Below are 21,659 nucleotides of genomic sequence, written 5' to 3'. Positions count from 1 at the left end.
GGTCTGCCTCACCTGCAACTCAAAGCCGCAGAGGCCGAGCTCACGGTGGGAGGTGGGGCGAAGGCCTCCTCCCTGCAAAGGGAAGAGCGTTTTGAGAGGGGACCGCATGGCAGCAGGACAGGTGGCATCCTGGAAGCGTTCCGGGAAGCTCTCTGACGCATAAAAGGCAGCAAGGATGGAAGGTTTCCCCACACTTGCACAGGGGTTGGCCACAACTGCATTCTATAATGCATAGGAAGCAGCTGTTTTCTGTGCATGCGGAAGGGAAACCAGCACCTAGGGCTCCTCAGAACGAGCCGAGCGGTGGCCGGCGGTGCTCCCGGGCTGTGCCAGAGGCCAATGCTGCGAGGGGCTGGTGCACAGGCTTCCCTGCCTTGCCATGCCACTGGCTACCCGCCAAGGCAGACACAGCTGTGTGGGGAGCATCATTTGCTTCCTGGAACAGAAAGTGGCTTGGGCAGGAGGGACCGGGTGGTGCTGGCTCCCGCCACCAAGTGCCAGCCCACCCGTGCCGGGGAGCTCGCCGACGTGCGGGGTCCTGGAGGACAGGGCCTGCGATCCAGCTGGGGGCCGGCCTCGCGGCACTCATGTGGTCTCTCCTCCTCGCCCTTTGCAGTGCCGGAGCCTCATACACCAGCACCGGCCAAAGTGGCTCGCGCTGCTCACCAAGTCCTGGGACCCTCCAACTGTTTGCCAGGTATGGAACGACTGCCGACGTCCCGCCCCAAGCGGCCTCCCGCCTGCTCCGCCCAGGCACCTGAGGGGTGCAGGATGGCCAGTCTGGAAAGCGGGTGCCTGAGGGGTGCAGGATGGCCAGTCTGGAAAGCGCCTGCCGCTTTTTAGGAAGGGTGGAGCGGCCTCTCGGCCCCAAGTGGCTTTCCCCGACAGGCTGGAGGGCAACGATCTCCAGAGCTCAGCCCCGCAGCCTGACAAAACAGTTCCCAGTCCCTGGAAGGCTCCCAGGCTGATGGAGAGCAGAAGCCCAGGCAGAGAGGAGGCGCTTGGGCACCAAGCCCGACGCCCCTCCGTCTGCAAAGGCCAGGAGCAGCGAAGTGGAGGGCAGGGGGCAGCTGGAGCCTGCGTCGCGCGTGGCCGGGCCAGGAGGGGAGCCCGAGCCACGCCATTTCAACCAGCTCAGAGCCCCCTGCCCTTCGCCACGGAGGCCTCAGGCAGATGCATCAGGAGGTTCTGCAAGCATCTGGTAGGAGAGGCCACAGGCTTCCCATTTCCACAAAGGGGCTCACCAAGGGCGGGTGGGCGGGCAGGTGGCAGGGCCTGATCGGCCCCGGTGGCTCCCCCTCAACCCCGTGGATGTCCCCCCGTGCCCAACAGGAAGTGGGTGCCTGCAGGCCGGAGAAGCCTCGTCCGGAAGACGCAGCCTGTGCCCAGGGACCCGTGTACTGGTGCTCCAGCCTGATCGCCGCTGAGAAGTGCAAGGTGAGAACTGTCTACTCGGCTGGCCCCACGCCATCGGCCAGGCCCCACAGACGGCCCGGCAATGGTGCAAGAGGGCAGGGTGGGGCTTTGGGCGCCCCCAGGGTCTGTCCACCCCACTGCTTCCCGCAGGTGGACTCACTCCTGCCGGCCAGCCTGGCGACACTGGGCTGCCGGCACACAGAGCCCCCGAGCCCTCCCAGGGGTCTCCTCGGGGCGTGCAGTCGCCTCTCTGCCCAGGATCTCACTGCTCCCTCTGGTCCCTCCTCCCAGGCGGTTCAGCACTGCCGGGCCCACGTGTGGCTGTGACCAACTGGCGCGGATCCGGCCACCTTCACGGAAGGGGCCCAGGCCTCTCCTTCCTCGCAGTTACCGAGACGCGTCCTGCTGCCTGCATCCCAGGGTGGGCCTGAGTGCTCAGGCGCCCCCCCCCACACACACCTGGCACCCCCCAAATGTTTTGGACTGCGGCTCCCATGCGGCCCAGCCAGGTTGACCAGCAGGTGGAGGATCGGAGCCGTAGCTTGAAATGTGGTGAAGGCTGGCGTGGGGCGAGAGCTGCTCATTCTCTCAGCAATTAAAATTAACCCCCAAACTGTGCTGTGCAGTCTCTTCCTTGCATGAGCCGAAACACCACTGTGCTCAGAGCCAGCGGTGGGAAAGGACCGGAAGGGACTGGCGGGTGGATGCTCTGGGAATGGGGCGCTGCCCTGTCCCCGCAACTTCAAGGCCCCCAAGCTGCTGTTTGCCACAACGGCGCAACTGGCTGGGCCAGGGAGGGGGAAGGCAGCACTTCCAGCAAAAGTATTCAGATGCACATGCGCCCCCAACACAGTTGGTTAAAAAAAAAAACCAAGTACATTTAATGCAGACATAGAGCAAAAACTACTCAACAAAACAGGCGAGCAAACCCACAAGGTTCCCTCCCCTCTCTCCAGCATCAAGGAGACAGCTTCTCCTGACCCCTTTGCCAGGCCGTGGGGAACTGGGGTGAGGGCAGCAGTGCCCGGAGGCATCCAGAAGGCCCGGCTGCCTCCCATCTCACCAGCTCTTCTCCGGCAGGAGCTCAGCCAGATCCGCAGCAACCGGGCCGCACTCGCCAGCCGAGGCGCTCGAGGGACGGAGCCAGCAGGGGGACGAGAGGCCCCTTGAACAAGCAGCTGCGGGTGACCCACGGCTGCAGCCCCCGGCCTGCCGTGCAGGGGTGCGGGTGGCCACAACATCCTGCCTTCATGTCCCAGAGCAGCTCCCGCTCTTGCCTCTCATGCCCCTTCCTGATTGGTCTCCTCTGTGCTATCCCGCCTTTTCCAGATCTGGGGAAAGAAACAAAGCGCCTGCTGCCCAGCCGTGCCCCTTTCCCCGCTCCCTGGGGCCCCCAGCATGCCAGGCCCCGCCCCCAGCCTGCGCACGCACAGGGCGCTGCCTGGCACCAGGGCGCTGCTGGCCCCGCATGCCCACCCTCCGGGAACAGGCACTCCGGACTGCCCCGGCACTCTCCCCCCGGGAGCGGGCGCCCACTCCACTGGCCCGGGGAGCCCTGCTGGCGAGCACGGACCCACCTGGATGTACGCCTCCGAGAGCGTGATCATCTGGGGCAGGATGTCCGTCACCTGCAAGTCCTGCAGCTCGTACCACTTGCCTGTGCCCTGCCGGAGCCACGACAAAGGGGAGAGTGCCGTCACCTGGCCGGCCAGCCGACTGGCCAGGAGTGCAGCGCAGGCAGCCACAGCGGGTCGACCGCGGCTCACCTCGGGCCCAGGCGGACCGGCGCTTCAGCACAGGCCCGAGAGCAGCCGGGGGGCACAGAAGTGCCTCGGAAACACCAGGACAGCCGCACAAAGCCGGGCACGCACCATCGGCCCGTGCAGCGAGGAGGAGAGGCGGTAATGCAAGCCGGCCCCCCGTCACAGGCGGGCGGCAGCCGGCCCACGCTGCCTGCCAAGGACTCACGTGGTGCAGTACATGGATCCTGTAGGCCCCTTCGGCGGGCTTCCCATCATGCACTATGTTAGCAATGAGATCGTAGGTCGTGTTCGTATGCACGGCCTGCACTTCCTCGGACAGGTATTCCCGGAGATCCACGTTCCTGCAGCAAGTGAGGCAGGTCAGAGGTCGTGAGGCGCCGCCTCCTTCCAAAGGGCAGGGGCCGGTCGAATGGCTCGATGAGGCCGCGTGCTCTGCTAAATTTTATTTATTTATTTATTTATTTATTTATTAAAACATTTTTATGCCGCCCCATTCGCCGAAGCCTCGGGGCGGCTTACAACAATAAATAAACGCCCACTTCAGGCGCTCTTGCAGGCGAGGTGGTACGAGCGCACCTGCTGCGAGAACACAGCTCACGTGACGGAACGAACACAAGGGCTTCCACTCAGGAAGGCTCACGTGTCAGGGATGGCGGAGTGCCAGCACCCACTCAGGCGCCGAGAAATCTGCATGATCGCCACCTCCTCTCTATGACGTCCAGAAGAGGGGCGCCCAACCTCTCCTGACGCAAGAGCCAGAGGCAAACGGGGCCGGGTGAGACCGGACAGAGTCAGATCACAGAAGTGCCCGGGGCATCCAGCTGGAAGCTTCCACCGCTGCTAGCCGAGCCTCGGGAGAGTCATCTCAGGTTTGGTGACTCACGAGGAGGCAGCACAGAGGCCGGGAAACCCAACAATGGGGGCACGGGGCAGCTCGGAGAGGCTACTGGCCGAGGCTCCGCTCCCTGCCCTCGAGCCCGGCACCTGCTTGTAGCCACCCAACCGTGTCCCAGAGCAGACGTGCGACGTGGGGAGGGAGCCGGTACCCACGTGATGGGGAAGTTGACAATGGTCGGGTTCTTCTCGACAAAGAAATTGTTCTTGGTGAATCTCTTGATGCAGAAAATGAGGTACGGAGGCAGCTTGGTGAGCTGGAAGCGCTTGAGGAAGTTTTCCTTGTAGGTTTTGTACTCCTGAGGGAAAGCGAGGATCATCTGGAGATATATTTCCACAGGACAGCCAAGCCCAGTCAAGCTGACCCTTGCCCTGCGCTGGATCTCCAAATGTGGACCTGGCAGGATTGGTGCACACACCTCCTCAAACAAAGAGCAGCTCGTCAGAATTGAAGCGCTGGTGGCGCAAGAGGCAATCTCCAACAGAGCACCTGAGGAGCGCTGGCACCGCCCTTCCCCCAAGCACCCTTGCAGCAGGTTGCAGTCTCCAGGGCTGGGCGAGCAGCTGGGAGGGTTGCCCGGGTGGCAGGCCCCGTACCCAAGCCTTGAGTACTCGGGGCCCCACATGGCACGGCTGCTCTCCAGCCCTTCCTGGGGTCTGATCAGAGCCTTGTGGAAGAGCAAGCAAAAAGCACCAGAGGACGGGAGAGAGCAAAGCCCGGGGTTAGCGCTTGTGTTCCTTGAGTCAAAGTGCTTCCCCTCAGCCAAGCCACCCCAGACAGAGGGAGGGCCAGTCAACCAGCCCCCACCCGCGCAGGGAGGCAGGCCTATCCCGGCCACCACTGGGCTAGTTCGCACACTTGCAGACAGGCACCTCGCCTTCCCCAGGCAATCCCCCCGTGCTGGGGAAAGGGTGCCCCTCCGCCCCGCAGAGCGCGTGCTCGCCACTTCCGGCCGGCCAACAGCTCTTTGGCAGGGAGGGAGGGCCGTGATCGGCACGGGGAAGGAGGCAGGCAGGACACCTCCTCCTGTGCACCCCCCACCCCGCTGCAGCCGCGCAGGCCCCGGCGAGCGCTGTCTGGGTTGTGAGGCCGACGGAGCGCACTCTGGGCCAGCACTCCCCGTGAGGCCGTCCCCGCAGCCCCTGAGCTTCCGCAGAAGCAGTCCCGCTTTGGGTTGCGAATGGAGCGGCCTCCAAGCCCGCAGGCCTGAGGGTTGGCAGAGGGCTCGCTCCGCAGGGCGCAGTGCCAGGGTCACTGGCCTGCCGTCTTCATGCTGCTCATGGCCTCAGGTGCAACCCCCTGCTGGAAAGGTGAGAAAAATAGCAGGGGGAGGCATTACCTTCTCTGTGATTCCATTGAACTTGGCCAGGATGTTGAAAAGCGGCACCTGCGGGATGATGAGCTGCTCCTTCTCGTCCTTGTACAGCGGGGCGGTGGGCAGGTCCAGCGTCAGGTACATGAAGGTGGACTCCACCATTTTCTCCTGGTACTCGTCGTTCCGGAGCAGCTGCTCCTTCTCCTCTGCGGGCTGAGAGGGCGCCCGTGAGCAGCACTGACCAGCCAAGCAGCCCCACGGCAGGAGCGGGGGGCTTCGCTGTGGACGTGTGGGGGGCCTTCACGCCCCAATGCATGGCTGAGCGCCCTGGAGAGGGGGAAGTGCTGAGCCTTCGAGCCACTGGACACAAGGGGGGTGGACCCCAGACTCGGCCACCGCTGGATCTTCCCTGCCGAAGGACAGGTTGCCCTTTTTTGCCCTGGGAGGCCCCGAAGCTCTTCCCCTGCCCTTCCTCCACCTGCAAGCAAAAATCCAACCTGCACCCCAAGCTCACCAGATCAGGGTGTGGCAATTTCTTGGTGAAAATCCTCATGGATCCTTGGAAGACATCTGTCACGATGGCTGCAGTCAGACAGGGCAGGACAAGCACAATTCATTCATAGCCCAGAGAACTTCCCCAGGGATGCTTGCTCTTTTATTCTAATCATCTGTATATCCCAACTGATTTTAAGGATGTTTAAATCAAGTCTCTCTAAGGCAACGAGGGGAATTAAACCAAAGTAATAAAACTGCTAACATAAAACAAAAAGTAAGAAACTTTTTACTACTTTTTTATACTAGGAATATGACATACAACTTTTTATAAGCCCACATAAAGAAAAGATTTCAGCCAAAAGAGACTTTAAAAAGTTCCAGCTCCATCTAAAAATGGGGAAAGAGGGGCCTGCAGGGCCATCTCAGGGGCCTGCAGGGCTGCCTCCACCACCTTCCAGCTTTCAAAAGGGGGGCAGCGTCTCCAACGCTCCGGCTGCCTGCACTGGACAGAGGCCACCCGGGGCCTTACCAGGCCCGCAGCTCTTCCATCTGCCAGCCAAAGCAACCCGGGCCCGATCCACGCGACACCTGCAGGCTGCCGACCTGCAGCCAGCTGCGCTTTAAAGGCAGCTCCATGAAGACAGCGCTGCGGCGTCCGTGCGTGGAAGGAACAGGCCCAGTTGCGGCCACCTCCCCCCGGGTGGGGCCGTGCTTGGTAACAGCCAAGGTTGTCCTTGCCACAACCCCTCCTGACCCCACACAGGTCATGCCGAGCCCAGGCCTCAAGGAGCACGTGGGGCCCTCGGGAGGAGGGCCCATCATCCACATTCACCCACTGGATGGGCTTCATCCTGCCTGCTATGATTTCAGGCCATCATTGAAAACTTCCCTTCGCATGTTGTAAGCTGCCTTGGGGGGGTGCACACCCAAAAGGCAGCGTGCAAGGAAGCTGGAGGCTCACTCACTTTTCTTCTTCTTCTTCGTCCCACCAAGGGCGGAGTGCAAGGCATTCAGGAACCAGGAAAGAAAGTCGACCCCATCACCTGGAAGGAGGGAGACAACGAAAAAGACAAGCCCCTCAGAAGCTGGGGTGGGGGGCACAAAGCTCCCAGGAGTGCCCATGGTCCCGACTCTGTGGCTCAGTGGAAGACAGCCCATCACAGGGCTGAGACTTGCAAGGGGGGGTGCTCAGAGTGACTGCCCCTCCCTTGAAGCATTGCAAGAAATATCCACATCAAAAGTGTAGAGAGCCAGTGTGGTGTCATGGTTAAGAGCGTGGGACTGGGACTCAGACGATCTGGGTTCAAGTCCCCGCTCGGCCATGGAGCCAACTGGGTGACTTTGGGCCAGTCACAGACGCTCAGCCCAACCTACCTCACAGGGTTGTTGTGAGGATAAGATGGAGGAGGAGAAAGATGTAAGCTGCCTTGAGCCCTTTGTAGGAAAAAGGCAGGATATAAACCGAAAAACAAACAAACAAACAAAAGCTTGCAATATTAATGTCGACAACTGCAGGCTTAGAAGCACATTTTGAGTAAGGAATTCTTTTCTCAAAAATATGGGTTGAAACTAACCGTATCTCTTGCTTGCAAGGTATGCGTAAGCAATGCTGTCTGTTTTACAATAACGCAAGGAATAACACTAAGATTAATGAACACTAATTTATGAGAAAGCAGTTATTAGCTAGAACCAAAAAGGCAGAAATAGATTCTGATGCTGAAATGAGGGGCAGGTTCTTACCAGGTCTACATTCCTGCCTGGTGAACTGCCTGCTGAGCAATGAACACACAGCCTGGTACCCAGCCTCTTTTTAAGCTGTTAGGACTAGAAGTCTACGCACAAACGAGGTTTGAAGTTCTATTACCTGTTAAGCTATTGCAATCTGTTTAGAAGAAAAGCAGCACTGAGTGCAAGTTATGTTGTGATGTTACGAGTATATTACTAATAAAAATAAATAAAAGATTGTTTTCCTTTCTAAGCTGTGTTAGTAGAAAACCAGAATTGAATCCACCAAAACCAAATGTTGGTGTACGCTTTGCCTGAAGTCCTGTCACTCAGCTATAGGCAGTTTGTTGGCAGTCAAAGCCTTCCTAAATAGCGAAACAAGTGTTTGGGAACCCCCTGCAAAGGTGAGATCCATAACAGAAAAGGCCCGAAGGGTCGTGTGCAGCGGCTTGCAGTGTTGCTATGACAGGAGATGGGGGAGCGACTGCGAAGCCACCCACAAGTTTCCAGCCTGCCGCCTTTAGCACCCCTCCCACACCAAGCGCCCCCCACACCCTACCTTGCTTTGTGATCTGGAAGTTCTTCTTGCTGCAGAGAACCACGGCCTGCAGCATTTCATGGGGTGAGACGTGCGCTTTGAAATTCCGGGGATTCCACAGCTTCCTCATGAGTTCCCCAAACCTCTGAACCAGCAGAAACATTATGTCCCCTGGAGGACGCTTGATGTTTTTGTAGTTCTCCTCCTCCAGAAAATAATTGCGCAAGGGCGGGACGTTAGAGAGTGCCTAGAACACAAGCGTTGAAGGTGAGAGGCGACGCGCCCACTTCATCCGTGGGCGAGCTCTTCCACTGCCAAGACCTGCAGGCCGTTATCAGAGAATGCTGCAGTGGTACGAGAGCAGCATTTGACCCAGAGCCAAGCCCTGCTAAGCAGCCGGAGGCCGCCGCAAGGGCCTGCAGAACTCCGTCAGTCCCTCCGTGCCAAGGGCCAAACCGCACCGCACCGCACCTGGAGAACAGCGTTGGCATAGTCGTTTGCTTTGATGTTGTTCAGTCCCACGATGCCTGGCAGGTACGTGGTGCCATCGTAGGCTCGGGAGAGTTTGGCCTGCTTGTCCAGGTTGGCAATGTGCTGCTTGGTAAAGGTTGGCTTCAGGACATACTGCAGTGGGAGAGGCCGGAGAGCGTGAGCAGGAGAGGCCACGGCTGGGGCCTCAGCTCAGGCACGGGCACCTTGCTGCGTGCAACTCCCGGCCCCTTTTCAAGGGCAAATCTTAACACACAGCTTTAGGGGAGGGTGACGCACGGCTCCCCACCAGGGCCCTGCGGTGTCAGGAGGCGTGCAGCCAGCCCTTGACGGCGTTCTCTCTTTCCCTTTCCTCTCCATGCTGCAAGGAGGCACCGCATTCTGTGAGACCTCACAGGGGAAAACACAGTTACCAGCACACGCAAGCTTGCAGAGAAGTGTGCTGGAGATCACAGCCAGAGCGGCAGAGAGCACCCCTCCTGCCTCCTTTCATCAGGAAGGCCACATACCGTGATATCCTCAAGGGAAGAGTCGATGATTTCATAGTTGTCTGGCAGACAATAGAACTTCAGGGTGTGGAGGTTGAGGAAGACGTGGTGGCTGAACTGGACACTGTGGATGTAAGCATGGGATTTCAAGCCCCGACCTGGAGAGAAAACAGAAGGCAGGCGAGCTCTGTGAGCAAGAGAGCAGGAGGCGAATCCGTTTGTTAAACGTTTATTACACCCACCAGCCAAAGCACTGGGCCGTTCCAAGTCTTCCCTGAATACTCTAGTAGAGATAAAGGACGTGTGCACAGGGTGCTGAAGCCAAAGTGAAATGACCTGGCACATCAGCAAAGAAGCGAGTTACTGAGGGAGCTACACGGCTCTGCATCCCATTCCTATGAGGAGAGGGGGTGCTGCCAGTGCTGCTGGGTTCCAAACTCTTGCAGGAGCAGGCTGCGGACTCAGGCTGTAAGGGTGCTGCCACGCCGTCCAGGTCAAGCTGCACAGAAGTGAGACGCCCAAAGGAGTGATGGACGAAGGAAGCATGGAGGGTCAGCAGTATTCTCAAGAGAGGGAAGCCTGATTGCTTGGGGAATGGAATGAGCCTGAGAAAAAGGCAGAAGGGGCAGGAAGTGCCACGAGAGAATTTGGAAGGAAGAGGCCCCTGGGAAGCCTGGAGGCTGCTCCAGATGGCCATGGCCCAAAAGGTCCCAAGGGGGAACGGCGGTAAGAGGCCAAGAAGAGAAGAGCAAAGGAGGGGGAGGCCAGGCTGGAACGGCCGAGGGGAAGCTAGATGCTACACATGACAACTGGCTGGTACTCCTGGCCATGCTGGCTGAGGCTGATGGGAATGGAATTCCAAACATCTGGAAGACAACAGAATGGGGAATGCTGCTCTAGACCCTGACGGGAAATCTCCCCATTGCAGCCTCTGCAGTCAGGGCAGTTCCTGATGCCACAGTCCTAAGGGGCAACAAGGACCCTGCTGAGAACCAGGCTGTGCTTCAAAGAGCATCTTGATCAGGCCGGTCCCTTTTGTGACCGCAGCCTTGTGATGGGAGCAAGGAAACAAGAAGCACAACCATCAACCCAGCACCCTGGGAAGGGGCTGCCAGCTCTGCATTTGGTGTGAAGCGACACTGCTAGGCTGTTCCAGGATCGCTTGCCACAGAGGCAGCATTCCCACTGAGCACTACTTTTGAAAAGAAAGTATAACACACAGACGCAAACTCACCCTGGAAATATTTCCCGCATACCAAACAAGCATAGACGTTGATATGTGAAAGCGAGATTGAGCACAGCTTCTCAAAGTCAAAGTCCAGAACACTCCTGCAAGACAGAATAATGCCAAGTAAGTATGAGAGAAGTGCCAGATACCTCTGTGCAACACAATTTTGGAGGCAGCCAGTATTACTGTGCCGAGGACAAGCGCAGGGGATGCGCAGCACAGCTACCAGAATGGAAAGCCCACCGTTCTCAGCGTCTTCTGCACAATGACTGTACCCAAATTCAGCCATCCCAGAAAAGAATATTCTGCCCAGATAAAGTGCTGAGAAGAGGAGAAGGCTGAGCCAGTAAAGAGAACTCCACAAGCCCATGGGCCCAGCCTCCCCCCCGCCGCGATGGCATGCCCCCTCCTTCCCAGAGGCCCACCCGCAACTCTGGAGCAGGCAGCCCGACTCACTCCCCAGCTGCCAGGGGAGCGGAGAGGGCCCCAGCCTCCTGCATCCCAGCTCCAAGGGCCAGGACAGAGACTCCAGACAATGTCATGGCCTTCTAGACTGGCCTCCAGGACTGCGTGCTTAGACACTGCTTATCCCCTAGAAATCCTTTCTAATCATGATGTCATAACTCTGCAGTGAGGTTCCTAGAAGCCACCTGCTCATGCTGCCATCCCCTTGGTCTGCTCTCGCTCCTGGCCAAGAGGTACTGCAGCCTTTTGAGCCATTCCGCCTCTTCTACCAAGAGAGGCAATTTTTCAAAGTCTAGAGAATAAAATGCTTCCTTTCATGTACTACAAATACTGATGTTTCCTATTTACAATTCTTATTTTTTCCTCCTCCTTTCCAAACTGATAAACACTAAGATCTATTCTGGCAGTAGTTTGCCATTCCATTCCATAACTGGGAATCCTTATATACTAAGTTTTACATAACACAATTTATGACCTCAAAGTAATAAGCTAAGTTTAGTTCTGATAGAGAAATCATATTTCATACATTTCAATCATTTATTTATTTATTTATTTATTTATTTATTTATTAAAACATTTTTATGCCGCCCCATTCGCCGAAGCCTCGGGGCGGCTTACAACAAAAAGTTAAAATAACATTTTAAAATATAAACAGTAAAATACAAATATATAATATAAAACATACAATATAAAACAAGCCGCCCTGGCCAAATAAAATTCAATAATATTAACATTTAAAATACTGCTTAAATAAAAAGGTCTTCGCCTGGCGCCGAAAAACAAATAACGACGGCGCCAGGCGGACCTCTCTGGGGAGCGCATTCCATAACTTAGGCACCACCGCTGAGAAAGCCCTCCTCCGAGTAACCACCCTCCTAACTTCTTCCACAGAGGGCTCCCGGAGAAGGGCCTCTCCCGCCGATCTCAGGGGGCAGCTGGGCATATAAGGATGTAAGCGCTCCTTCAGGTAACCAGGACCCAAGCCGTTTAGGGCTTTATAGGTCATTACCAACACCTTGAATTGGGCCCGGACTTCAATGGGAAGCCAGTGAAGCTGACGGAGAACTGGAGTCATGTGAACATAACGTCCAGTCCCCGTCAGCAGCCTGGCAGCTCTATTTTGGACCAATTGAAGTATCCGGACCATCTTCAAGGGTAGCCCCACGTAGAGCACGTTACAGAAGTCCAAACGGGAAGTCACCAACGCATGTGTCACTGTCGCAAGGCAGTCGTTCTCCAGATAGGGGCGCAGCTGATGAATCAGCCGAAGCTGGAGGAAAGCGCTCCTCGCCACTGCTGTTACCTGAGCTTCCAGTGAAAGCTCCGGGTCGAGGAGCACTCCCAAGCTGCGGACCTTGTCCCTAAGAGGGAGTGCAACCCCGTTCAGGACAAGGTTCAATTCACCCTCTCCGAAGCCCGATCCGCCAACCAACAGGACCTCCGTCTTGTCTGGATTGAGCTTCAGTTTATTGGCCCTCATCCAGCCCATTACCTCGGCCAGGCACCGGTTCAGCACAGCCACTGCCTCACCTGGATTGGTGGAAAACGAGAGGTAGAGCTGGGTATCATCAGTGTACTGATGGTTCTGCAGCCCACACCTCCTGATGACCTCTCCCAGCGGTTTCATGTATATGTTGAACAGCAAAGGGGACAAAATGGACCCCTGCGGTACTCCATGGCATAACTGCCATGGCGCAGAGCCATAGTCCCCCAGCACCACCTTCTGGAACCGGCCATTGAGATAGGAGCGGAACCACTGCAAAGCAGTGCCTCTGACCCCCAGTCCCGCAAGCCTATCCAGAAGGATACCATGGTCGATGGTATCGAAAGCCGCTGAGAGGTCCAGAAGAACCAACAGGGACGCACTCCCCCTGTCCTTCTCCCTGCACAGGTCATCATACAGGGCGACCAAGGCAGATTCAGTACCGTACCCGGGTCTGAAGCCGGACTGCAATGGGTCCAGATAATCAGTTTCATCCAAGAGTGCTTGGAGTTGTCCCGCCACCACTCGTTCTAACATCTTGCTCAGAAACGGGATGTTGGCCACTGGTCTATAATTAGTGGCCATCTCTGGATCCAGTGACGCCTTCTTCAGGACCGGTCAGACTACCGCCTCCTTTAAAGGGGCAGGCACCCGACCCTCCCTCAGAGAAGCGTTAACCACTTCCAAAATCCAGGTTCCAATCCCGTGCTTGGAATCATTTATTAACCAAGACGGGCAAGGGTCCAAAAGGCAAGTGGTTGGACGTACTCGCCCAAGCACCTTGTCCACGTCATCGGGCCGCAGTAACTGAAATTCATCCAATAAATCTGGACCAGACGGCAGTGTTGGTGTCTCCTTTGAAACCTCTGAATCAATAGTGGTGTCCAGCTCGTGACGAATCTGAGCGATTTTCTCCCTGAAATGCCTGGCAAAGTCGTCACAGCGGGCCTTTGAGGGTGGAATCAGGTCTTCCTTTGGACCTGGACGAACCAGGCCTTGCACCACTCGAAAGAGCTCCGCCGGATGGCATTGTGAGGAGGCAATGGAAGCGGAAAAGAATCTCTTTTTTGCCGCCCTCACCGCCACAGCATAGGCCCGATAGTGGGCTCTTAAGTGTGTTCGGTCAGATTCATCTCGTGATTTCCTCCACCTTCATTTTCCTCCATCATCCCAAGTGCGGCTGCTGTTGTGTTAATTACTGATGGCTTCAGAACTTACAGCCTATTGGACTAGCCTTCTTTCCAGAAGCAAGACCATTTTCCAGCCTCTGCAGGGGCTCTTTTTTCCATGGTATACTATTTTATGACACTCCCCGCACCCCAGTGGACTCCATGTTGATACTGACTTGTTTATGGTGTCCAAATATGGGCAGTGCCTGCTTCGTCGGTCCTCTGGGTCAAATCTGCCATACTTCACTGCAGTGTGCGACAAGACAAAAAACAAGTTATGAAGTATGTCGCTCCAAAGAATAAACAGGCACACAAAATATCTATAAAGAACGCATGGCATTAGGTAGCTGTACTTTGAAATGTATTTATTTCTTTAGAAGATTTATCAGGTTGTAGCCCTGTATAATGTACCTGGGAGCAAGTTCCATGACACGCAATAGGCTTACTTCTGTGTAGGAGGGTCTAGGACTGCACTGATCACTGTTTTTGTGTTAACAAAGTAACACACAAGGTGAGAGGATCAGAAAAAAGGGCAAACAAATTTAGGAGACACAACTGGTAAAACAACATGAGAACCCACCAATGTGCTACAATTCCCACTGCAAACTTTTCTAAGAAGGCCTTAAAGGAAACAGATTACTCCTACTCCCCCTTCTGGGGACAGGGAACAGAAATGAAAGTGGACTTCTCACAGCAGTCAGCCAGCAGACTTCAACATGGAACTGTGGAAGTATACCAGCTCAGGAGGGCAGTCGTCCAGGAACCCGAGCCAATGCAATGGCTGCCAAGAACCAGTGTGACATAGCGGTTCAGGTGGCTGAGCCTTGGGGTATCTGGGCTCTATTCCCCGCTTTGTCATGAAGTTCATCTAGTGTCTTAGTGCCAGCCAATCTAACCCACCTCACAGGGTTGCTCTGAGGATAAAATGGACAAGATCACCCTGTTAAGCTACCCTAAGTAGCTTAACCTATGGAATTCACTCCCCAAAGAGGTCCGCCTGGCACCGTCGTTACTGGTTTTTCGGCGCCAGGTAAAGACCTTTTTATTTAAACATCATTTCAATTGTTAAAACATATGATCTGGCCTGGGCAACTTCTTCTTCCTTCTCTTTCTCATCCTATATTTTTATTTTATACTGATAATTTTAATTTTGTATTTGTAAATCAATGTATTTTTTGTATTTTTATATTTAATGGTAATTTATTATGTACTATTGTATTTCAATGTATTTTATCATGTTGTAAGCCGCCCCGAGGTTTCGGCAAGGGGCGGCATAGAAATGTTATAATAATAATAATAATCATAATCATCATCATCATGTCTTTTGCAAGAGACATGATGGCAGGATATAAATGTAGCATTTATTTTAATTCATCAAAGAGTCAAACTATGTGATACTAGAAAATACTGACAAAAGCTCAGGAGTTCCTGCTTAAACATTCGGCTCAAGAAGGAGTTGTACATAATTCAAAAGTACATGTCATATTTTAATATGAAAGTACCATCCTACAGAGTTCTTGCAGCAAAACCATTAAGGCAGCTGAGACTGTCAGTTTCAAACAAAAACTGTGTAGTACCAAATGGAGGTGAAAGAAGGTGAGAGTCATTCTCGATTAAATGACAAATTGGCACACTATACCCTGGAATCAAGGCATGCCATCAACATGAGCTGCCTTTCTAATTTATGAAATACTTAACAGTTTGTTATGGTTAATCACACAACCAAATATCGTGGCAAATTAATCGGCTGCAATCTGTGAAGGACTGTATCTCAGTGCCTTGGCATATGCTTCTGACAAAGAAGGTTTCAGATTCAACTTGCAGCATCTCAAGCTATTGCTAGAAAGACTCATCTCAAAGGTAGGCAATCTGCTTCCAATCAGTGTGGACAATTCTTGGGTTCAAGAACAGCCTGTTTTGCAACAAATACATGGCAAACAAGTATAAATAAGTTGTCAAATTCAGAAATAGCTCCTGTTGTGTCTTGGGGGGTTATTTGTCTGAAGGGTTACTGAACTAAAAGGAAGCTCACTCTGGCCCTTTTACTAGCCAAGGGATCAAGGGCAGGTATGCTCTGGCCTTCCAGGAAGAACAGGAGGGCGACCGACCTAGCCCCTTCATCAGCCAGAGAAAAAGCAGCCAGAACAAACATTCAGGTGGCGCTGCCTGCTGGCACCAGAACTGAAAGGGAGCTGATCAAGCACTACCCACAGGTAAGGTGACTTTTGGTGACCATATTGTGTACATGGGGTCACGCACAGCTTCAGTTTAATCTACTGCATGCTAAAAGCAAGCCCGCCAATCTTACTGAGTGAAAGAAACCGTGCTCCAACTTCCACATTTAATTTTCCCAAGAAGCAAATCTCTCTATACGTATCACCAAGACTGTCACAGAGAAGAAGGTCAAGATCTCTTCTGGTTAATAACAGAGTGCAGAATACGGAATAATCAAGTCAAGCGGTGACAACCCAGATTCAGGCTGGATATCAGGAAAAGCTTCCTCACTGTCAGAGCAATAGGACGGTGGAAGCAGCTGCCTGGGGAGGTGTTGGGCTCTTCCACACTGGGGACATTCAAGGTGAAACTGGGCAGCCGTCTGAGTGGGGAGGTGCAAACTGGTGATCTGCAACAGCGGCCCCTTCCACTCTACTATTTCACGTCGACCCGGGACAGCCACCGACGGAAAGAAGGTCCACAGGCGCGGCGGCCGCCCGCCCTAGCACTGCGCTTGGAGCCCCCCGCCCCCCCGCTGGACCGGCGGGCTTCACATCCCCCCGCAGCCACGCCGCACCGCCGGCACAGAGCGCCGTGGGCGCACGTCCTACCGGCAGGCTCGCTGTCGGCGCCGCCGAGGCCCTCTTCCTCCTCCTCCTCCTCGCCGGGCTCCCGCTTGATAGCGGGTTCGTCGTCGGGCTCCCGCTTCACCCGCACCGGGCCTGCTGCCGTCGCGCGGCCGGACGCGCCTCGAGACGCGCCGCCCCCGCCGCCCGGCTCGGGCTGGGAGCGCCCGGAGAAGGCGCTCCGAGAGGACGGCCGGTGGAAATCCCGCTCCCGCTTCACCCGCACGGACATCGCCGCGGAGATCAGGCGGCGCACGCGCAGAAAGCCTCCGCACCGGGCGCTCCGCTCTGTCGTCACGGAGAAGGCTGCCTGCGCAGCGGCGTCGACGTCTTCCGGAACTGGCTCATGACGTGATCTCTCTGCGACCCGGCGGGCTTTCGGATTGCGGCGCCCGTGGGTCAGGGTTGGTCGATCTCTGCGCATGCGCACCCTCCACGTGTCCGCCTCGGCGCGGAGGGCCTTCCTCCAAGCCACACTGCGTGGCCGCCAGCCGCCCCGTGGCTGCCTCGTGCCAGGTCCCCATGTGCGTAGCGCCGCCGATACCGGCCAGCCCTAAGCACAGGCCTGCCCAGCCCGGGACGGCGAACTACGGCACCCGGCATGACGGCCCAGAGCCCGGGCTGCCTGAGACTGATGGGAGCTTGAGTCCACGACATCTGGGGGCCCCGCGCAGGGGAAGAGCGCCGAGAGAATGAGGCTACTCCGGCCCCGAGGGCCGGCTCTGGCGGCCTTCCTCGCTGCGACGCTGTTCGGCAGCCCGTGGGCACTGCCGGGCCCGATGCGCGGAGTCACAGGCGGACGAGGCGGCTCCGCGGGCGGCGAAGAGCGCCCGGGGCAGCCACGCCTGCTGGGACGCGATGGGACTGGCGCTCCCCGCACGGGCGCAGGGCGCCCGCCAGGCAAACGGCCGGCCCAGTGAGCTGGCCCCGCGCTTGCCCGCCGGCGCCCCCCTCGTGGCGCCGCCCGAGGCTCGCGGGGCCCGGGCGGGGGAGGCTCCGCCGCGGGTGGCCCAAGGGCCCCCGCCCTGCCGGCCGAGCATGCTCACTGGGCGCGCGCGAGGGCGGAGCGGGGCTCCTGGGGCGGGCGCAAGTACCCGCCGCCCCTGCGGACGGCGAAGCCGCGGCTCGCTCGGCGCAGCTGCGGGGCCGGGACGCGCCTCGGCCAGGAAGCGGGCGGCGCCGGCTCCTCCTCCTCTGCGCCTGGCCTGGCCACGGGCTGCGGAGGCTGAGCAGGGGGCGCCCATGGACGCGGAGCGCGGCAGCCCGGCTTGGGGCGGCTGCCGGCCGGGGGGGCGCCTGGACATGAGCCACGGCTTCGTGCGCCACATCCGGCGCAATCAGATCGCCAGGTACGGCCCCGGCGGATCGCCGATGCGCGCGGAATCCGCCTTCCTTCCGGGGCGGGGGTCGCGGGTGCCCCCGCCCTCTGGCTGGCCGCCCACTGGGGCGGCCCCCCCCCCCCCCCCCCCCCCGCCTCCCCGGCCGCGCTCTGCTGGCAAGCCCGGCAGATCTTCCGTGCCGCCTATCGGAGCTCGGCCCCCCCCCCCCCCCGTAGCAACGCTATCTCCATGCCAGAAAGCGGCGCCCCCTTTCCGGTTATAAGCATTACCGGCTGCTGTTGAGCGTGGAGGACGGGGAGCCAGGATATCCGGTTCCAGTCCTCACCGATCCCCAAAGCTGGCTGCTCAGTCACCCGCTCTCAGCCTGACCTACCTCAAAGGGTTGTTTTTAGGATAAAATAAGCGGCCTTTGGTTCGTCACAAGAGGTAAAAAGGCAGAATATAAATGCAGTGCGATAATAGAACGCAGGGGCGCCTCCCCTGCAAGCTCATCGGGTTCATGCGACAGTCGGTGCTTTTGCTAAAGCCAGAAAGTACAGACAATAAAATGTGGTTGGGAGCTGTTCAATAGGCATGTTGCCAGGCCGTGTATTTTACTAAAAATGTTATGGTGCCCAAGTCATTGAACGAGGCCTCCTACCGAGTAAATGAACAGTATACAATGCAGACTGACCTCAACCTAATGGCACAGTCCTTTAAATGCATCCCAACAGCAACATTCTGATTTAATAAATGAAAGCATTGTGGCGGGTCAGGGAAGGAGGAATTGGGTTCATTATTGGAACCAGTGTGTGGGAAAGGGAGGTTGAAGTGTTTTGCTCGCAACCCTGAGAGTTCCTTACGCACACAGTGTGAATTGGTGCTGGTAGGACCGTTTTTCTACACTGCTACAGTTTGTCAAGATTCCAGCCGGCAAGGGAAGACGGAATAACATGAAGATGCAGTCCAGTCTCCATTTTGGGCTTCAGGCACAGCTGCTGCCACCACTAATGTGTGCACTTATCTGCTTTTAGTACTAAAAGTTGAGCTTGCTTATTTATTTTAAGTTTTTGTATGCTGTCCAATACCACAGTCTCAGGACTGCTTTCAAAATACAATGTACCAACAAATAACACATTGTATCCGACCATTAGTGATAAAATCGAAGATAAAACCAATTAACTATTAACATGTCAGGAAAATAAAAAGGGTTTTGCCTGATGCGGAAAAGAAAGCTTACTCTATGTTTTAGTTTACGTTTGTGTTTTTATAAACTTGTGAAGTGTTTTATAAGGGCAATGTGCTCTGAATGATGGGTTAAAAATCTCTTAAAAGGAGTAAGGCCACAATCCTACGCACAGCGGATGTTAGCCCCCCCCCCCCCAATTCCCAGCATTCCCAATAGGCCGTGCTTCAAAGGGCTGGCCACAAATTGCAGGACTTCCCCCGTCTAAGCATGCCTGGGACTGTGCTTGCAATTGCTTCCGTTCTGAACACAGGGTGCCCACCGATGCATCCATTCCTCCTTTTAACTCTGCTCTGTAAGAGCAAAGGCAACATTTATGGCTAAACTTGCCTGAGATATTTTGGTTGGCATTCTCAGCCAACAGATTCCTTCTGTTTTCAGACCAGTAAAGCGTTTGCACGGGAGGGGAGGAGCTGTTTGGGTACCCTGGCGTACCAAATGGCATGACCCCCAGCAAGCTAGCCTTGCTCTGGCTCCCCCAAAGTCTTGCACTGAAGGCCTGTATTGTGCTCACGTTCCTTCCCAGGGATGACTATGACAAGGAAATGAAGCAGGCGAAGGAGAAGGTGAAGAAGAGGCACACGCCAGCGCCAGCGCGGCCCAGGAAGCCAGACCAGCAGGTCTATCACCCCAGCCGGAGAAGTGAGTCCCGTTCCCAAAGCTCTTGCCTGTCTTCCCGTGTTCCTGTTGAAAGCTGGGGATGTGCTGGCAAAGACTGACGTCTCTTCTCAGGGCCGGATTGATGGTTGTGCTAAGCGCCCCACAGAAAAGGGGCACTACAGAGTATTTTAACAACACTGCAGGGCGAGTGACTTTGACCGGAACTCTCCTCATCTGCGGGGGCAGTGAGAAAAGCGGCCGCTTCCCCAGGATTTCCTCTGTGCTTTTCAGGTAAAGCGGAAACCACAGCCGCCATTGAGTACGAGGGGTCCAGTGAGAGCAGTTCCAGTACGGAGCCAGACCCCAGTGGGCCGGCGCTCTTCTGCCTGGAATATGAGGCCGACAGCGGCTTGGTCACCTCCGTGGTTGTGCACCAGGTATGAGACTTCCGGGGGCGCCACAGGCGACCAGCGGTCTGGACTCCTGTGTGACTGCCGGGGCAAGAGGCTGCGCGCTCTTGCTAGAACTCGCAGGGGTGTGGCACATGCAGGGCGCCAGAGAGGAACGAGCACGACCCATGGCTGCCACAGTTCCCCCTCGAAGGGGCATCACTCAGTCACGCGTTATTTCCCAGCACCTGTCTTTCATGTTTGTTCCTCTCATTAAAGAGCTGGCCTGGGGCATAATTTCTGACTTGGGGGGCTCTCAGAGTGCCAGTCCATCCAGTGTGGATTGACAGATCCTTTCGGATTCAGCCTGGGGGAAGGGGTGATCCATGGGGCGGTCGGGGGAGTACTGAGCGTGCCTGGCCTTCCTGTGCTGTTTGCCGGCGTGTCCTGGTCGTGCCGCCGTTTGTCGCGTCTGCCGTTCATCCCTTCCCTGCCAGGGAGCTGTAGTTTTGCATCGCATTTTTGCTGCTAAGGTGCATTTGCAAATTGGCTCCAGCCAGCGAATCCAGGGCTGGGAGTTTGCATGGGGAAGGCTCAGGGAGATTGTGTGGGTTTCATTTCTGAAATTTTCCTGCTGGTTAATCATCCCCTGTGCAGGGCGAGGTGCGTTGCTGCATCCTCTCTCAACAGGCTCTACTTCTCTGTACAGGATAACGACCCAGACGAGGTGGTGGAGAAAGTCAGTGCCCAGAACCACCTGGACCCGGCTATGCGCGAGGCCCTGAGGCAGAGGATTCAGGAGGAGCTGGAGAAGCGGCGTGTGAAGCGCTGAGGACTGCAGAGGCGCCTGCGCCGTTTGCCGGCTTGGCAGTACTTTGGGGAACTTGTCCTGTGGTTGCTGGCTTGGGACCCCCGGGAGGGTCAGGGTAGTCGCGGAACCCTGTCCCTGGCAAAAGGTCCACCAGTGTGATGGCTGAGACACAGTTGCCCGTGCCCAAAATGAGGGTTGGAGGGAGCAGTGGATTATTTCGGTTGAGTCTGTTTAAGAGAGTACCAAGGAGTATTAGTGCAGCCAAGACCTCCCCAAGACTCCGGTAGCCTCTTGCCCTTCTTAGTAGCCAGCTGCTGCCTCTCTTGTCTTTCGCCATCAGACGAAGGCAGACACATCACTGTGGCTCCGCAACTTTCCTGCCAATAAAAGGTGCCCAGACCAAGCCCCCAGCACCGAGGGGAGCTCTTGGCACGTGCTGCCGGGGCCGGGGCCTGCAGGGGCGCTGTCCCCCTGCATCACCGAGCGAGGGCACCTGTGAGGAGCCACCGTTGGCACAGGGGCGGCTGGTGCCCCAAGCCTTGCATTAGTTACTCTGCAGTCTCCCCCTTTCGGATCAGCTGGTAGACCATCGCAAGGCAGGCTGCCTGCCTTGACTGGCAACATCTTGTTGGCTTTTTAAGGCCATGAAGCATTGGGCACTGGCTGGGATCTTTGGGGTCTCCAGGGCTGCTGTGCTTTACTCTTCTTGATAAAAAAGTGTTTTCCAAACAATGGCACATTGTTGTAAATAAACATGCAGCTTGCTCCTTTGTTGCCTGGCGTTTGCTCTGAGTGATTCCCTCGTTGTTCCTGCCGTGGAATGGGCAGCTCCGTCCTGCTTCGTGGGCATCCTGGCACCATTCTTTCCACATCCCATGAGCTGCCCCGCTTTGCTCGACAGTCCGGGAATGCCTTATTTCTGGGTTGTTAGTTGTGACAGCCAAACCCAGAGCAATGGAGTGATGAGGGTTAAACAACCCATAGT

The 21,659-nt window shown here is 56.3% G+C and overlaps 2 protein-coding genes across 3 annotated transcripts; one reads left to right on the top strand and one right to left on the bottom strand.

The window, feature by feature from the left end:
- Positions 1-2,273: 2,273 nt before the first annotated feature.
- USP39 (ubiquitin specific peptidase 39) lies at positions 2,274-16,571 on the bottom strand. Its single transcript, XM_044417454.1, has 13 exons — positions 16,295-16,571; positions 13,646-13,715; positions 10,359-10,453; positions 9,146-9,282; positions 8,619-8,771; positions 8,169-8,394; positions 6,850-6,927; positions 5,904-5,971; positions 5,414-5,602; positions 4,230-4,372; positions 3,385-3,520; positions 2,994-3,080; positions 2,274-2,747 (listed from the first exon to the last, which is right to left on the bottom strand). The coding sequence occupies exons 1-13, from the start codon at positions 16,539-16,541 to the stop codon at positions 2,697-2,699; spliced, it is 1,680 nt and encodes a 559-aa protein (XP_044273389.1). The 5' UTR covers positions 16,542-16,571; the 3' UTR covers positions 2,274-2,696.
- Positions 16,572-17,497: 926 nt separating this feature from the next.
- Positions 17,498-21,448, top strand: CUNH2orf68 (chromosome unknown C2orf68 homolog). 2 transcript variants are annotated; one of them, XM_044417497.1, is made up of 4 exons: positions 17,498-17,658; positions 19,401-19,516; positions 19,766-19,911; positions 20,573-21,448. In XM_044417497.1, exons 1-4 carry the CDS (start codon positions 17,552-17,554, stop codon positions 20,693-20,695), a joined length of 492 nt encoding a protein of 163 aa, XP_044273432.1. In that variant the 5' UTR covers positions 17,498-17,551; the 3' UTR covers positions 20,696-21,448. The 2 variants fall into 2 exon arrangements, with proteins under 2 accessions (XP_044273432.1, XP_044273433.1); XM_044417498.1 differs by lacking the exon at positions 17,498-17,658 and adding an exon at positions 17,924-18,640.
- Positions 21,449-21,659: the final 211 nt, after the last annotated feature.

The sequence above is a fragment of the Varanus komodoensis genome, unplaced genomic scaffold, assembly GCF_004798865.1.
Source record: "Varanus komodoensis strain SLA01 unplaced genomic scaffold, ASM479886v1 scaffold88, whole genome shotgun sequence".
In the NCBI taxonomy this organism is placed as follows: Eukaryota; Metazoa; Chordata; class Lepidosauria; order Squamata; family Varanidae; genus Varanus; species Varanus komodoensis.
The sequence above is the reverse complement of the archived record's forward strand: the minus strand, read 5'-3'. Positions and strand labels throughout refer to the sequence as shown.